General features: G+C 56.1%; 1 protein-coding gene across 3 annotated transcripts; it reads right to left on the minus strand.

Annotated features, from left to right (window-relative positions):
- Positions 1-302: 302 nt before the first annotated feature.
- Positions 303-13,683, minus strand: GFI1B (growth factor independent 1B transcriptional repressor). Of its 3 annotated transcripts, none has more exons than XM_061156156.1 (8): positions 12,879-13,683; positions 5,247-5,366; positions 4,638-4,778; positions 3,963-4,234; positions 3,256-3,393; positions 2,790-2,909; positions 2,172-2,430; positions 303-1,058 (listed from the first exon to the last, which is right to left on the minus strand). In XM_061156156.1, the coding sequence occupies exons 2-8, from the start codon at positions 5,344-5,346 to the stop codon at positions 880-882; spliced, it is 1,209 nt and encodes a 402-aa protein (XP_061012139.1). In that variant the 5' UTR covers positions 5,347-5,366; positions 12,879-13,683; the 3' UTR covers positions 303-879. The 3 variants fall into 3 exon arrangements, with proteins under 3 accessions (XP_061012139.1, XP_061012138.1, XP_061012140.1); XM_061156155.1 differs by lacking the exon at positions 12,879-13,683 and adding an exon at positions 12,660-12,754; XM_061156157.1 differs by lacking the exons at positions 2,790-2,909; positions 12,879-13,683 and adding an exon at positions 12,660-12,754 and having other exon boundaries at positions 2,172-2,337.
- Positions 13,684-16,621: the final 2,938 nt, after the last annotated feature.

Raw genomic sequence — 16,621 nt, forward strand, 5'->3', positions numbered from 1 at the left:
GTCTTAACCACAGGACCACCAGGGAAGTCCCCCTTGGTGTTGTTGGAAGCCGCCAAGCTGGCGGTGACTTGTTAGAGCAGTCACAGGAAACAGAGCGCCCCCGGCTACGCCCACCTGGCCCCGCCTGCCGTCCTGTCACAGGGGTCTCCATGGCTCTGCCCCGGCGCTTACCTGTTTGGTCTCTCAACGTGTCTGTGAGTGACTACAGAGCTTTCTCTGCTTTTTAAGACTCCGTACCATCCCTCCCCAAAGCCTCAAGCAGTAATTCATACCCAGTAGGCACTGAACAAATGCTGGTCAAATGTAAGTAAAGGGGTGTCTTTATTTTTATTTACAGCTGTTGAGAGGAGCAGGCTTTTGACAGCAGTAACTGCTGGCTTCTCCATGGTCTGACAGCAGAACTGGAATCCCCGTGGCCCGAGTGCCCGTCAGAAGTGGGGATCAGCCGGCTGAAGCAGAGGGGTGCTAGGCCTCCCACTGAGGCGGGAGATGGCTCTGACCATCTCCCAGAAAGAGGCCTGCTGAAAGCCAAGCTGACCCGATCCCCGGGGGCAGCAAATAGGGGAGGATTTCTCTGGGCCCACCTGGGGCTACTCTGGCCTCCTGGGCTCTGACAGGGGAAGGCTCTGAGCTCCCGGACCTGCAGACAGCATCAGCTTGGAAAAGGCCCAGCTGCCCCTTTGCAGCGGCAGGGGAAATGTTGGTCCAGAGAGGGAAGGTGACTTCCTTGAGGTCACACAGCAATTTGAGTCTCAAAACCAGTTGGATGAGTCCTGTCCAGGGCTGCCTCCACGAGACTGGGGATCTGGGTGTGTGAGACTGGCCTCTTTCCAGGTGATACGGTCTCGAGGCCGGCGGGGAGCCGGGCTCAGGGCAGCCTCACTTGAGGTTGTGCTGGCTCTCCCGGTGCCGCCGCAGGTCCACTTTGCGCTGGAAGCCCTTGGCGCACAGCTCACAGCTGAAAGGCTTGAAGCCCGTGTGCTTCCGGCTGTGGGTGATGAGGTTGGAGCTCTGGCTGAAGGCCTTCCCGCACACCTGGCACTTGTGTGGCTTCTCCCCTGCGGCAGCAGAGACAGGGTCAGGGTCGCCCGGGCCAGGTGCCCTGCATTTGTTCTCTGGGATTTTATTATGTTTTATCTCACATTCACTTTTGAAAATTATTAGAAAAGGGAGGCAAGAAAAATCTGACCACCCACCCCTTTCAGGGAACTGTATCCCAGTTCTGGGTCCACTTTGTTTACCAATGGAGCCCAGCACCTGGCCCAGGGCTCTGCACAAAAGAGGTGCTGGTCAGCAGCTGAGGAATGAATGACTGGGGGAATGAATGAATGGAGATACGAATGAACAGAAGGCTGGAGGGGTGAATGGATGATAGAATGAATGGATGACCGGCTGTGGGAGGAATGAATGAGTGGAGGAATGAATGCATAGTTGGAGGGATGAATGAATGATAGGATGAGGAATAGAATGAATGTGGAAGTGAACTGGGGAATGAATGAATGACAAATGGGGAATGGATGAGTGGAGGAATGAACGAATGAATATCTGGAGTGACAAATGAACGATAGAATGGGGAATGAATGAGTGGAGGGATGAATGAATGAGTGTGGGTGTGAATTGGGGACTGAATAAATGAATGCATAGAGGATGAAAGAAAGACAAGTGGGGGATGCATGAGTGGAGGAATGAATGAATGAGTATCTGGAGGGATGAATGAATGATAGACTGGGGAATGTATGTGTGTGGGCATGAATTGGGGAATGAATAAATGAATGCCTAGAGGATGAATGAATGACAAGTGGGGAATGAATGAGTGGGAGAATGAGTGAAGGAAGGTGATGGCGGCAGGAGGAATTCACCTGCCACTCTCACTTCTGCCCGTGGGTCACAGTGCTGACATTTTGCTCTCTCCTTCCGGTATTTTTTCTGTGCATTTTCTTTCCTTTAAGCAGCACAGCGTCCAGCCCTCCAGTTGGAGGGGAGCAGCCTCTCCTGGCAGCCTGACACCCCCCCCCGCCCTCCCTGCAGCCAGGTCCTAAAGCCTGGACCTTCAAACAGTGATCGGCGGGGACACTCAGAGGCTCGGCCTGGGCCCTGTGGGGGTGCTTGGAGGGTCTGGGGGTGCCCGGGCGGGTGAGGGGCGGTGGGGTGGAGCGGAGCCCAGGCCTCACCGGTGTGGATGTAGGTGTGCTTTTTCATGTCGGACTTCTGGTGGAAGCGCTTGCCGCAGAACTGGCAGGGGTAGGGCCGCGTGTCCGAGTGGATGAGCAGGTGCGTGGACAGGGTGGACGAGCGCTTGAAGGCCTTGCCGCACATCCGGCACTCGAAGCTGCGCTCCTGCCGGAGGAAACGAGGCCCCGGGGGGTCAGGCGGGGCCTCGCGGCCCGGGGCTGCCAAGCTGGGCGGAGGACTGGACCCGGCCGGGATCCCCTGAGGAATAGGACACTCCGTTGGGGTGGCCTCGAGGACAGGGCCTGGAGGAACACGACGCAGGGCACCCCCATTCCTGCCCCTCCCAGGAGGGCCGAGCCTGGCGGCTGAGCGGTGTCCTGTTGGGGAACCTTGTGGTTTGCTTAAGAGTGAATTCTGGGGGCCCCAAATCTGGCTGCTGCCTCTTACTCGCCACATGACCTTGGGCAAGTCATTCAACCTCCCCGAGACTCAGTTTCCTCATCTGTACATTGGACTAGTGAGTAGTGACCTCAAAGGGTCATTGGGAGGATTGGAGGTCGAGAACCGAGCCGGCAGCTGGCGTGACTGTGAACGTGATCACGAACGGACGCTCTCACCATCCCGGCCTGTTTCTCCTCCTGAGCTTTCAGATCTACCCAGGTGGTAGCCCTCAGGGCAGTATCAGGTGCTTTCCCTGGAATGGGATCCTGAAGAAGGGATCTTGGCATCAGGCAGGGCTAAGTGGACGAGATGAACATTTAAACCTGACTGCCGGATTCCAAGAGTCAAGGGCCTCAAAGAGGAGAAAACTGCCCTGAGCGCCCAGAAGGCGGGGCCGCTCCTCAGCATCCCAGACACCCACCTGACATCCCACCCCGAGCCCCTAGCCTCTTCCAATTGTACGCAGAGCCGGCCTGGTCCGTCAGGGACTGTTAAGGGCAGCGGATGGACACCCAGATCAAGGAGGCAGACGATAAGGGGCCCCAGTCTGTCACTCTCAGGGGCGTGGAGAGAGACCCACCCCCAGCCCCCTAGGATTCCTGGGGAGAGCCCCGGGGCTCGTGTGCCCGGCCAGCTGCCCACCTGGGAGTGGACGTGCGTGTGCTGCTCCAGGCTCACAGAGTGGCCGAAGGTTTTCCCGCAGACGTCGCAGGCGAAGGGCCGGGTCCCGCTGTGAGAGCGGCGGGCGTGCACCTCCAGCCCGTGGGGGGTGGAGAACACCTGTGGGGGCGAGGGGGGCGCAGAGCGTGAGGCCCAGGGGGCTGCAGGGGGGAGGGGGCGCCCAGCTCGGCCGCAGGTGGACGTCCAGAGGAGGGAGCAAGCCAGCCATCACTGGACTGCTGACTCTGCTGGCGCGTGTGTGTGTCCTGGGAAGGTCTCTGTCCCTCTCTGCATCTGGTTTTCCTGGCTATAGAATGGCACGGGAGGGCAGATCTGGAAGGCCCCTTCCGGCCCTGTCTGGAGGCCGAGTTGCCTGGAGGTTAAGACGCGGGAGTTGGGCAGAGCCAAGTGGGCACGGTGGTTCTGACAGCTACTTGCTGTGTGTTCTGGGGCAAGTGACTCAACCTCTCTGAACTTTAGCCCTTCGTCTACCTCCTGGAGCTCACGCACATCAGTGGCTTAGCACAGGGCCTAACACACGGTCAGCTCAGAGTGATGATGAAGACGAACACTGTGAACGCTTGATCCCACCGGAGGACCCGAGTCACAGCACAGGGGGTGCCCAACTAGGGACACTCGTGGCTGCCAGGGTGCTGGGGAGGGGGTGTGAGCAGGGCCCGGCCGCCCACCTTGCTGCATTTGATGCAGTGGTACGCGTCCATGCCCGGGGAGTAGTGGAGGCTGAAGTCCAAGGGTGGCTCGGCGCTGGGCACCAGAGGGCTGCCGTACAGGCTGACGGAGCGTTCTAGGAAGGCGGACTGCATGGTGGTGGGGGCCTGCCGGTAGCTGTGGCCATAGGAGGAGGCCAGGGCATCCCAGGAGAAGCTGGGCTTGTAGAACGGGGGTGAGTCGGAGGAGGGCGAGTCCCCATCCTGAGGTCGGGACGTCACAGCAGGTCCTTCTGTGGAGGGTGGGATGTTCGTCTAGTGGTGATGCTAAGAACAGGGCACCCGCCCCCTGCCACCCTCCACCGTGACCCCACGCTGAGGCTTTGGTGTGCAGCCCGAATTATTTCCTGTGGGGGGAAGGTCTGGGTGCTCACTGTGACTCCTCAACTTTTCAGTCCAGAAAGCACCCCAACCCCTGCAGAGCACCCATCTCGCCCACCGCGTGGGCCTGCCCAGCCTGCCCACCACGCGGGAGTTCTCATCAGGGAATAAACTCGCCATCCTGGAGGGATCCAAGCAGAAGCCTGAGAGCCCGGACTGTCGACCCTTCCTGACTCCACAGCTCCAAGGGACCCTGCCCACCCTCTGAGTCCCCTTGCGCCCACTGGGGAGAGGCGGGGGCCCCGGGCTGGGCACCTGGGCCCGAGGACATCCGGGTCATCGGGCTCTGCTCCAGCTCCAGCTGTGGCTCCCGCTTGAGGTCCGTCCAGTCCAGGCGCTGGTTTGGGAACAGGGAGCTGAGGACAGGGATAGTGCTCGGGACCTGGTCCCTGGCCACTGTGGGGGAGACAAGACGGTCAGACTTTAGCTCTGCTTAGAGATCTAGTAAGAGTTGGGGGGTGGGGGGACACCAGAGAGAGACCCCCTGTGGCTGCTCCTGGAGAGTCACACTCAGGGGCTTCTACCCAGGATGCTGGGAGCAGGGTGGAGACCAGGAGGAGCCCCCCACCCCCACCCACCCCCTGGAGAGCTCCATTTTTCCAAGCACCCAACTTCAGCCCTGGATCAGCCCTCCGATCACAAATCATGTGTCAGCTGCTGAGGGCCAGATCCAATCAGGATGTGCTCATCACCCCCATAGGCTGAGAAGAGATGGGGCAGCCATCCATCCATTCATTCATTCAACCAGCATTTACTGAGCCCCTCCTGATTCCAGACTCAAAAGAGCGGCTACTTCCAGATGGGATGCTCCTGCCTCCCCCTCTCGTGGGGCAGCAAGGCCGGTGGGTGCGGCCTCGGACTCACCAGGGCCAAGGGCCGGCGGCCAGAGCAGCTCATCCTCCAGGGCACGGGGCTGGTGGTAGGTGTGAGCCTTCTTGCTCTTCACCAGGAAGGAGCGTGGCATTGTCAGCAGGTGCCCCACACCTACCAGGAGAGAGGGTGAGAAGGGTTAGGTGGGACAAGAAGGAAAATGCTCCTTTATGTTTCAGGGCCTCCTCCTAAAATCAGAATCCGCTGACTTGGGTTGGATGAGCGTGCCTGCATGCTCAGCCACTAAATCGTGTCCGACTCTTTGTGACCCCGTGGTCGCCCCTCAGGCTCCTCTGTCCATGGGATTTCCCAGGCAAGAATACGGGAGTTCATTTCCACTTCCTCCTCCAGGGGATCTTCCCAACCCAGGGATGGAACCCGTGTCTCCTTCATTGGCAGGCGGTCTCTTTACCACTGAGCCAGCAGGGAAGCCCTCCTGGGTTGAATAGTGTCCCCTTAAAGTTCGCGTCCACCTGTAACCTGTGACTGTGACCTTGCTTGAAAATAGGGTCTTTGTAGATGCAATCAAGTGAAGCTGAGGTCACATCGGGTTCAGTGAGACCCTAGATTCAATATGACTCGTGTCCTAAGAAGAAGGAAATGTGGACACACGACCCAGGTGCACACAGGAAGGCCACGTGGAGACGGAGGCAGGGGCTGGAGGGATGTAGCCCCGAGCCAAGGCTAGCTGGCCACCACCAGAAGCCAGGAGAGAGGTCCGAAACGGACCGTCCCTCAGAACCTCCAGAAGGAGCTGACTTTGCTGACACTCTGACTTTGGATTTCTAGACTCCAGAACCCTGAGAAAATCTGCTCCTGGGGGTTAAGCCACCTGGTTTGTGAGTTTTGTTCTAATATTTATTTGTATTGAGTTAGTTACTTCCCTGGTGGCTCAGATAGTACAGCGTCTGCCTGCAATGTGGGAGACCCGGGTTCAATCCCTGGGTCGGGAAGATCCCCTGGAGAAGGAAATGGCAACCCACTCCAGTACTCTTGCCTGGAAAATCCCATGGACAGAGGATCCTGGTAGGCTGCAGTCCACGGGGTTGCAAAGAGTCGGACACGACTGAGCGACCTCACTTCCCTTCAGTTTCCTGCACCAGGTCTCAGCTGCAGCTCGCGGGATCTTTGATCTTTAGCTGTGGCGTTCCGGATCCAGTTCCCTGACCAGGGATTGAACCCAGGCCCCCCTGAATTGGGAGTGCTGAGTCTCAGTCACTGAACCACCAGGGAAGTGCTGGTGTTTCGTTATGGCAGCTACAAAGCCTAACGTCCCTCACTGCTCTCTTGCTGGGAAACCAATACACTCCCTTCTAGAAGATCCCAGACTGCTCCTGCTGCATGCCCTGAGTTATGCTGGGAAGAGAGAACGAAGGCCAGGGGTACCTCCATTTGTGACCCACTGTGGACCCTGCGCCCAGAAACCTGCTTCCTCATCCCACTGGGGTCTGCATTCAGAGACCGTGGAAACTTGCGGTCTGAGCTCAGTTTGGGAGTCAGATGCTCACAGGCTGGAATCCCAGCTCACCTGCTGTGCAGTTTGGGGCCGTCGCTTAACCTCTCTGTGCCTGTTATCTTCTCTGTAAGGTGGGGCCTCCAGGTTCCGGAGGCCGGCGAGCCCACTGTATGTGCTCAATGCCTATCAAAGGGGACCCTGGCAGGTGGGCTGCAACGGGGGAGGCCACGGCGATCGCAAAACCCACACAATCGATCGTGTAAGTTGAGAGCTGATGCCACCCTGGTCCACGGCCCAGCCCAGGGCCTGCTCCCCAGGGAAGGAGGGGCCTTTTCTCTCTCCCTGTGGGTGGAGGGGATGGTTGGAGCTGTATGCGGGGCTCAAGGCTCAACGCTGGAGGCCTGAGGTCATCTTGTGCACACAGAGGAGGAGGTCAGTGTCTACCAAGTGCAGGGACTGAGCCCTGGGCAGCCCAGGCCCAGCACTCAGCCGGCAGGTCAGCGGCCGGGCAAGGGCAGAGCCAGGCCAGCCTGAGCGTCTGGTCCTCCTGGCTTCGGGTGCAGAGCCCTCTGGGGCACAGAGCAGCTGCGGCCCCCGTCCCCGACGTGTCACCTCCCCGATCCCAGCCATGAGGGTCTCCTGAGGGCTCCCGGGAGACAGAGCATCATCAGGTGGTCCTCCGTCCGCCCCACCCCCAGGCCCGTGCGGGCAGAAGTGGGAGGAATTACTCAGTCACTGCCTGTCCGCCAACAGCTCTGCTTGGGCCTGGAGGAGGAGTCACGCTGGGCAAGACTGCGGGCGTGATAGGGTTAAGCGCGGGAAAAAGAGCGCGGGAAATAGCTCGCGGGGAGCTCTGAACTACAGCAAGGCTCTGGGTGATAAGGCCGTGGCCGGGGTGGGGGGCTGGGAGCCGGCAGATTAGAGAGCGCCTGGAGCCCTGCCTGGGGAGCCGTCCCCGATCACCCCTTCCCCAAGGGGACGACCCAGAGCAGGCACCAACCGTGCCCAGCCCGCCTGCCCCTCTGGGGGCAGCAGGAGTCTGGGCCGTGGCCGCTCCGCCCTGGGGGCCCGGCTCAGGCCCAGCCCCCACCCTGATGGAAGCCTCAGTGTCCAGATCTGCTGAATGGGGATCACAAACCAACCTCCTGGGGCTGCTGGGCTGAGAAAGACCTTTAATTATTGCAAGCGTGTAAGGGGCCTGGCGTGGTGCCCCGGGGGGCCTCGGCCCGCGGAGCAGAGGCTCGGTCGGGGTGGGCCCTGCGTGGTCCTGCTGGGTCAGGTGGCATCCCCGGTGTCTTGGCTGAAGCCAGCGGGCATGGATGGGCACGGGACACACTCCAAGCCCCTCCCCTCCGGGCTCTGAAATGAGGGGGTGGGACCTGAAGGCCTCCGGGGTCCCGTCCAGCTGTCAGATTTTGACCTCAAAGGCCAGGCCGGCCTGCCGTCTTCCCCAGGCTGTGGGGCAGTCGCGGCCGCCTTATCTCCCAGCGACAGTCTTCTTCCTCCTGCCTCCCCGTCTCCCCCTACCCAGGGCTCCCCACACCCCCTCTTCCTTCCCCCTTCTAACTCTTGGCTTTGGGAGCCCCCCTCCCCGCCCCCAGAGGAGGCCAGACCCCGGGCAGAGTGGGAGGAGACCTCCACACTCAGGGAGGGCCGGGGGGGCTGGGTTCTTCTCGCCTTTTGTTCTGGGGGGCCTCCAAAACCGTGGTCTGTCTTTCAATCAAAACATGATTTTTTTAAAAAAAAAAAAACAACATAGCATTTTATTAGTTGATCAACTAGAACCAGAGGTAGGTGTTAGAGCTGCTGAGCTAGAATACAGGGGAATACTTCTTGCAGCCTCAGCTCGGATAAGCCGGGCATGTGAGCCGAGTAGCCATGACCCCATTTTACAGAGGAAGAGTTGAGGCTGAGAGACTGGCTCAGGGTCCCAGAGCAAGGCGGAGCTAGACTTAGAGGTTCGCCTCCCGGGCCTCCGTGCTCTTGACCGTCAGACCACGGGGTGGGCGCTGGTTCAGGGCAGAGGGAGCTGGGCTGACAAGCTGAGGAGGAAACGCTGACAGTGTGGGGTCACCGACTCTGACCCCCACCAGGCGAGGGAGGCAGTGACCGTCGTCGCGGGTCACAGGGGGACACCCGAGGCTGACAGAGCCACGTGGCTTTTCCAGGGCCTCGCACGGGGGCTGGGCCCATCGCCCCTGCCCTGCAGGGCCTGGATTCCTGGCCCCGCGCTCTGCTGGACTGCGTGAGATCCTTCCAACACTGACGATCGCCTGCCTGGAGCAGGGAGGGGAAGGCTCCCTGGAGGGGCAGGAGTGAGGAGGGGAGGAAGACAAATTCTCTATCTTTGGTCTTTTTAGGAACCCAGCCAGCCCCACTTGGGCTCATGAGGAGTTTGGGGTGGAGAGGCTGGTGAGAGAACAGACTCCTTTTAGGAAGCTTCCGGGACCACTTGGGCTCAACCGGAGGAGACCCTCGAGGTCAGCTGATGGGAATTCAGGTGATAACACAATGGCACTTCTGGGATTTGGGGGCACTTAAACAAGAGAGCAAGGGGGTCCCTGTTTCTGGGGTTCCCCAGATGGAGGAAGGTTTCCCGAGGCCTACTCTAGTGATAACCCCCACTCCTCCTCCCTCCCTAGAACATTCTCTCCGCTAAGCCTGGCAAACTGACAGTGGCATAGCCAAGCCTACAGCTGAGCCATCAAGCTCCCCGTGGGGGCCAAAGGCACCCAGAGAACTTCCTTCTGGCCCCTGTGAGCTGAGTTTAAAAAAAAAAAAAAAAAACAGGAACCAATCACCTATACTATAGTTAATTAACAACCACACCGTTTTGATTCACACGAACCTGTTATGAGAAAGAACTAAGAGCAGAGATTGTGAAAGAAGCCCAAGATTTCTTCATAAAACAGAGGCCTTGATGGTATCAGGGCCTCCGGAAAGAGCCTCGTTGTTAATATCTCTTCAGAAACCCCCAATCCTGATAGAGGATCCCCCCCTTGCCCTGGCCCTGAGTCAGAATCTCGGCCAGTGCTTCTGAAGGGGGGCATCCCTGCACCCCGACTTCCACTTGGAGCCAGAGCAGCTGCCCTGGGGTTTCCACGCAACACGGCACCTCCCGAGCTGCCGAATCGGGTTCTGTGACCTTGAACTTGACCCTGTCTGCCGCCAACCTGGGGCTTGGTTTTCCTATCTCTCAAAAGGACGGTTGGACTAAGAGATTTCTAAACTTCCCTTTTGCTCTAAAATCCCATGCTGGGGTTCGTTGTCTCTGAGCGCGGGACTGACCCACCTTGACTAAGAAACTCATCACTCGGGTTCCCTTTTTGGGAGGGTTGAGAAAGCCTCCGTTTCTCAGCATCTGCTAGGAGGGACCCCTGGACTTCCTTTATGTTTGAAGACACAACTCAAGGGGAAACACATACAAACAAACAAGCCACTCATTCCATGTAGGAGGCAGGGGGCATGAGCCCTGGTCCCTCTCGGGGCCCCAGCAGAGAGTGGGCATTAGTTCTACGTGAAATTTGGAAGAATCTCAAAAGCCTCTTTGTGAGTTCAGAGAATGTAATGTCAAAAGGATATCTGGTGGTCCAGTAGCTAAGACTCTGAGCTCCCAATGCAGGAGGCCCGGGTTTGATCCCTGGTCAGGGAACTAGATTCCACATGCTGCAACTAAGACCCAAGACAGCCAAATTAAAGGGAAAAAAAAAAAAAAAGAATGGATGAATCCACCTCTGGGTATATATCCCAAAGAATTGAAAGCAGGGATTTGAACAGATATTTGTACCCCCAGGTTCATAGCAGTATTATTCACAATAGCCAAAAAAGGTGGGAAAAACCCAGATGCCCATTCATGGATGAATGGATAAACAAAATGTAGTCTAGACATAGAAAGGGAATATTATTCAGTATCCAAAAGAAAGGAGATACTGGCCCATGTTACAGCATAGATGAACAATGAGGTCATCATACTACTTGAAATTAAGTCAGACACGGAAGGACAAATGCCGTATGATCCTACTTCTGGGAGTTACTTAGAGTAGTCCAGTTCAGAGACAGAAAGTAGCCTGGTGGGGGCCAGAGGCTGGGGGGAGGGAAAAATGGGGAGTAACTGTGGAATGGGGACAGAGTTTCAGTTTTTTGCAAGATGAAAAACGTTCTGTGAGTGGACAGTGGTGATGGTAGCACCACAAAGTGAATGCACTAAACGCCCCGGGGCTGGCCAGTTCAAAGATGGTTCAAACGGCCCGTTTCATGTTATGTGCCGTTTACCTCAATAAAAACAAAAGGGAGTGAACAAAACATTTCCCCAGCATCTCTAAAGGAGAGACTAAGCTGCTCCCATGGATTTGAATTCCTTGAAACAAAGGAACAAAAACCCCTTTAAGACTGAGGAGGGGTAAAGCTTTCTCTTGTTTCTGAAAAGGGTTGAGAGGTTGTATCACAGTGAAGCATCGCATGTGATCAGGCTGGCTTTCCCAGGTTGGGGGGGCTGGCGATCTGACTCCTAAGACTCTCCATGAACCCCCTACCCCACCCCACCCCACCGTCCTGGCAGCCTGGAGGGAACGCTCTGCCCTGGTTTTGAGTGACTCCATCAGTCAAACGCAAGCAGGTAGAGCTCTCTGGTGATCCCCAAGAACTTTCTGCTGAGAAACTGATATTCTGACCCCCAAAGCTTTTTTTTCCCTTTTGGCTGCTCAACTTGCCAGATCTTAGTTTCCTGACCAGGGATGTGATTGAACCCATGCCCCCTATAATAGAAGCATGGAGTGCTAACCACTGGACCTCCAGGGAACCCCCTCTGCCCCCAAATCTGAGTTGGAAGAAACCTCACACATCTTCTTATGCAAAGAATCCTTTCCGAACCACCTCTGAGGACCAGAAACGTGCCCCCTCACTAAGACTGAAATCTTTTTTCTTAAGTGGAATTTTATTGGAGTATAGTTGCTTTGGGGGACGATGGGAGCCACACCGCACAGCATGTGAGATCTTGGTTCCCCGACCAGGGATCGAACCAGTCCGCCTATGCACTGGAGCTTGGAGTCTTACCCGCTGCGGGGGCAGTCCCTGAAATCTTCCCCCCGTTGTCCACTCAGAAACGTGTAGGGAGTGAGCCCACACGGGCAGGTGCAACTCGCCTGGCTTCCACCAGACCCGCGCCTGGAACCTGCAGGTTAATCCGTGCACCCCTCGCTACCACGGTGTCTCATGAACACTGTGGATGTTCTTCCCAGAAAAATGTACACAAGCACATAGCCACAGACATTCTTAACAAGCCCCCCTTAACAAGCCCTAGTTTAGAGCGAGCGCCTCTCCCCACGCAGATTCTGTCTTGGCTTCTCCATCAAAATTAGGTAGAAGAGGCTGAGGCACCGTCTCTCCCCCGTGTCTTGTTCCCGGAGGCTGGGGTACGGTGGAGATGGCAGCCTCCCCCTCCCCTGAGGGGCTCCGATGAGAAGAGCATCCCTCTCCAAGTGTCCCAGGAACTTTGGTGAAAGTTGCCTGGGACTCTGGGTGCTGAAGCTTTGCTGAAAGTTGCCTGGGACTCTGGATGCTGAAGCTTGGACTCCGTTCAGAGTCCTCAACCGCACTCTCTCATTTCACAGCCAAGAAAGGCTCAGAGTGCCCTGGGGACAGACCCAGTCGGAGCCCACAGGTGGGGGATGCCTCGGGACACCTCCGCGGGTGACCCGCCTTGCCTGTCCGGGTCCCTGGGAGAGCTGGGGTGTGGGTGTGACTCTGTGCAGGCAGGTGACCTCTGTCAGCCTAAAACCAAATCTTCCAAGGGTGCTCATGGGACTTCCCTGGTGGTCCAGCCTTTAAGACTCTGAGCTTCCACCGGTTCGGGTTCGGGTTCTATCCCTGGTCGGGGAAACTTAGGGCCAAACAAGCAAACAACAACAAAAACCCCCCGGTGATCACCGCAGTTGGTGGAAGGTAATTCCTACCAGGTACGCGGACTGGAGGCATCTCAGCTAAGACTGCTTCCTTGCCATCTCTTCTCCGGGCTCGAGAGCTGAAAGCCACATTCCACAAAAGAGATTTTTTTCCAGCCCACCTTAGTCTTCTGAGGACTGCCAAAGGGACTAGGTAACCTACTTGTAAACAATCTCTAAGTGAGATATGCAAATTTCAAAAGGAAAGGCGGGAGCGTTCGCAGTACTCACCTGTCCGGACCCGGTCCGCGGGGGAGAACCTGGCTGCGTCTCTCTGCGGATCAGCGCCGCCCGGTCAATTCGTGACTCTCGGCACAAATAGATACTTCTCCTTTTTTTTTTTTTCTTCCCACCCTCTGTGTGTGTATGTGTGTGTGTGTTTTCCTCTTCTGTTCCCCTCCCTGATTTTCAATCTGATTATTTGTGTCAAAATCTGGCGGCGAGGGAACAGCCAATGGAGACCGCCCGAGAGCGCGGAGCCCTATTTGCTTATCAAAACTCTTCAGGACTCCCCATTCTCTTCTCTAAACCTTCACTCTGGGAGCTGCACTCTCTCTCCGGAAATTTTTAACAACTTGTGGATTTTAACAGTGATGGCTAAATCCTTAAAATTTTAAAAAGTGAAGTTGAAATACAACATTTACTTAAAAACCTGATCTTGAGTAGAGAACTCATTTAGTCTCTTTTTCTTTCCTTCTTTCTTTCGCTTTCTTCCCTTTTTTACTTCTTCTCTTTCTTTTCCTTTCTTTCCATCCTCCCTCCCTCTCTTTCTTCTCCTTGCCTTCCTCTGCCCCTCCGTGGACTCAGCTTCCCCAGACCTCGCCTAGGAAGCCCCTGGCTGGAGCTGCTGCAGACTGCTTTCAGAGGGGCCCCCTCTTGTCCTCGCAGAAGTCGCCGTAAAGAAAAAAAAAAAGTCAAAATTCACGCTTCCCCAGGCTTGACCCCAGATGGAGTGAGGAGCCGCGGGCGTAGTACTGAGCGTGGGCGCTTCCCGCAGCCCTGGGACCCTCAGCCGCCGGGCGCGCCGCGCGGGCGCGCTCCGGTCCCGGGGCCGGCGAGTGCTGCCGCCTGGTGGCCGCGGGGGGCACGGGGCGGGGCCGGTCTGCAGGTGTCCCGGCCCCGCGGGAAGGCTGGGAGGGCCTGTGGGGGACATTCCAGCCCCTTTGGCACAGACGTTCTTTTGAGTTTCCCTGGTGGGAGACGTGGATTCGATCCCTGGGTCGGGAAGATGCCCTGGAGAAGGAAATGGCAACCCACTCCAGCACTCTGGCCTGGAGAATCCCATGGACGGGAGGAGCCTGGTGGGCTACAGTCCATGCGGTCGCAAAGAGTCGGACACGACTGAGCGACTTCACTGGCACAGGGGTCCACCCCTGACCTCCTCTCTCCTCCCCGGCCCTTCAAACCTCCTCCTCCTCCGGCTTACGGGGTGGCTGGTTTGTTTCAGGAGGTTTTGCATACAGGGAGAACTCATAGAATAGAGCACTGTTAGGCTAATTTGCATGCTCTGCCAGCCAGCCGCGCTGGACAGATTGTGTTTCCCTCCTAAAGAAAACAAGTTTGGCGACAGGAAGCCCCGACCCAACTGGAGGCCAAGGTCCGAGCTGGAGAGAAAGAGGGGCGGGGTTCGGACCAGAGGTCTCACTGCGCAGGGCCAGCCGGCAACGAGCGTCAGCCCTCGGCCTGGTCAGGGCCTGGCTCCTGGGTCAGAGGGTCCACAGGCCACCAGCCTCTCTTCTTGGTGGAGAGAGAGTAGTGGCAATGGCTGGAATTTTCTCTGCATCCCGTGTTTTGCCCACAGTCACCTGGAGATATTTGTTGTTATGCAGAAAATTTGACAAATAGTTCAAGGACATGAAGAAAAGCAAAAGATAGGGAATGACCTGGTAGTGTAGTGGTCAGGACTGCTTTCATAGCCAAGGGTCCAGGGAACTAGATCTCACAAGCAGTACAGTGTACCCTCCTCAATTTTTTTTTAGAAAAATGATCACATTAGAAATAAAAAATTATAAATAATTCAAGGACTTGTCCCTTAATTCATTTCACTATACACACAAGCTCACATTTTGCTACTGTTAATTAGTTGGTCTTTTTCCTTCCCCCACTGAATGTTATTTTGTTTAAATACCGCCCAAATTCTCTTGTGGCTTTTATTAACATGTTTCATGATTTCACAGTTTTTCATGTCTTACCTTACTCACCGCTTCCTCCATTTGGGCCATTTAGTTGCATGGGGTATTTTCTAATGTAAAGCCGTTGTATCAGGCATGTGCAGCTAGCTCTTGTTCTGAGATGTAATCCCACTTGGGGTCCTTTTCCTCTCCCTTGAGTAACCAACTCAGGGAATCCCTTCTTAGACCAGGATCCCAGCCTGCAAGCAAAGGCAAGCCTTCTCAAGAGCCACCTCTGTGTGTGTGTGTGTGTGTGTGTGTGTGTGTGTGTGTGTGTATGCTCAGTTGTGTCCGACTCTTTGTGACCCCCATGGATGGCAGCCCGCCTGGCTCCTCCGTCCATGGGATTCTCCAGGCAAAAATACTGGAGTGGGTTGCCATTTCCTTCTCCAACCTTTTACTAGACAGACGTTTTGTCAGCAAAGTGATGTCTCTGCTTTTTAATATGCTGTCTAGGTTTGTCATAGCTTTCCTTCCAAGGAGCAAGCGTCTTTTAATTTCATGGCTGCAGTCACCGTCCTGAGTTCCTTATGTTTCTCTTCAGCCAAAAATTGGTCATTGTGTTTAAGAGAATACTTACAGGTGGAATCTTTAGCATTGCACCACCTGGGAAGCCCAGAGCCACCTGCGGCCCCCTCTAGGGGAGAGCAAGTGTTCAGGACCCCAGAGCCTGGGCACATCAGCTAAAGCTGGGAGATCCCCGGCAGCCTCCTCACACAGGCTCCTGCAGCTGAGGCCCTGGCCTCAGAGCCAACACCACTCGCTTCAGTAGGCAGCCCTGGAGATGAAATGCCCTCACTGAGCCTCTCCCAAGGCCCTGGCCTCTCCCAAGGCCCTGGCCTGCAGAGCCAACACCACTCGCTTCAGTAGGCAGCCCTGGAGATGAAATGCCCTCACTGAGCCTCTCCCAAGGGCCTGTCACACCAGCAGCCTCGTGCCCACTCATTCGTTCGTTCCAGTTCTGTTGGTACCTTTCACATAGCAGGTGCCTCCTTCTCTTCTCCCCTCCCGCCAGCTAAAGCTTCCAGAACAAAAGCCCACAGACTGGGTGACTTAAATAACATTTATTTCTCACAGAGGCTGGGGAGTCCAAGGTCAAAGTGCCAGCAGATCCAGTCTCTGCTGAGGACAGGCTTCCTGGCTTGTAGATGGCCACCTTCTCACTGAGTCCTCACATGGCAGAGTGAGGGCGAGCTCTGGCCCCTCTTCCTCTTCTTTTGAGGACTGTAATCCCATCCTGGGGGTCCCAACCTCATGACCTCATTTACCTTACTCATAAACCCATTTACCTTCCAAAGTCCCCACATCCAAACACCATCACATTCATTCATCGACACGGACACTCAGTCCATTACATCCTTTAGCTAATACATGTTTATTGAATACATATCAGGTACCACATGCTAGGGTTTCAAACAAGAACCAGACAGGAGCCCCAGTGAGCTTCTCCTTTGTCCAGCAGGTGGGACAGAATACACCCAAATTTACAATTTGGGGTAATAAGTGCTGTGATATAAACATGGTTTGCATGTAAGCAAGGAGCTTGGGGCATGGGGAAACAGACCCAGACTTGGGAGAGTTAATGAAAGAAGTGACATCTAAAATTGACACCAGACTGAGTTAGTTGGGTCAGGAAGGATGTACAAGAGTTGGAAGCCAGGACCTTCAGACAAATGACAGCAGCCAAGTCCAGCGTGAGTGGAAGAGGCAACTGAAGGAAGGAGACGGAAGGATAGGACATTCGAGAGATGAGCCTAGAGGGACTTCCCTGGTGGTCCAGGGGCTAAGACTCTGAACTCCCAA

Source organism: Dama dama, chromosome 11, assembly GCF_033118175.1.
Source record: "Dama dama isolate Ldn47 chromosome 11, ASM3311817v1, whole genome shotgun sequence".
NCBI lineage: Eukaryota > Metazoa > Chordata > Mammalia > Artiodactyla > Cervidae > Dama > Dama dama.

Bases quoted from the DNA above. Each gene is read 5' to 3' on its own strand.
- GFI1B (XM_061156155.1), bottom strand. From the start codon at position 12,681: ATGCCTCCAGTCCGCGTACCTG. The intron at 4,779-5,246 runs GTGAGTCCGAGG...TCTCCCCCACAG, and splicing joins GCCGCCGGCCCTTGGCCCTG to TGGCCAGGGACCAGGTCCCG. The intron at 3,394-3,962 runs GTGGGCGGCCGG...TCGCCCCCACAG, and splicing joins ACTGCATCAAATGCAGCAAG to GTGTTCTCCACCCCCCACGG.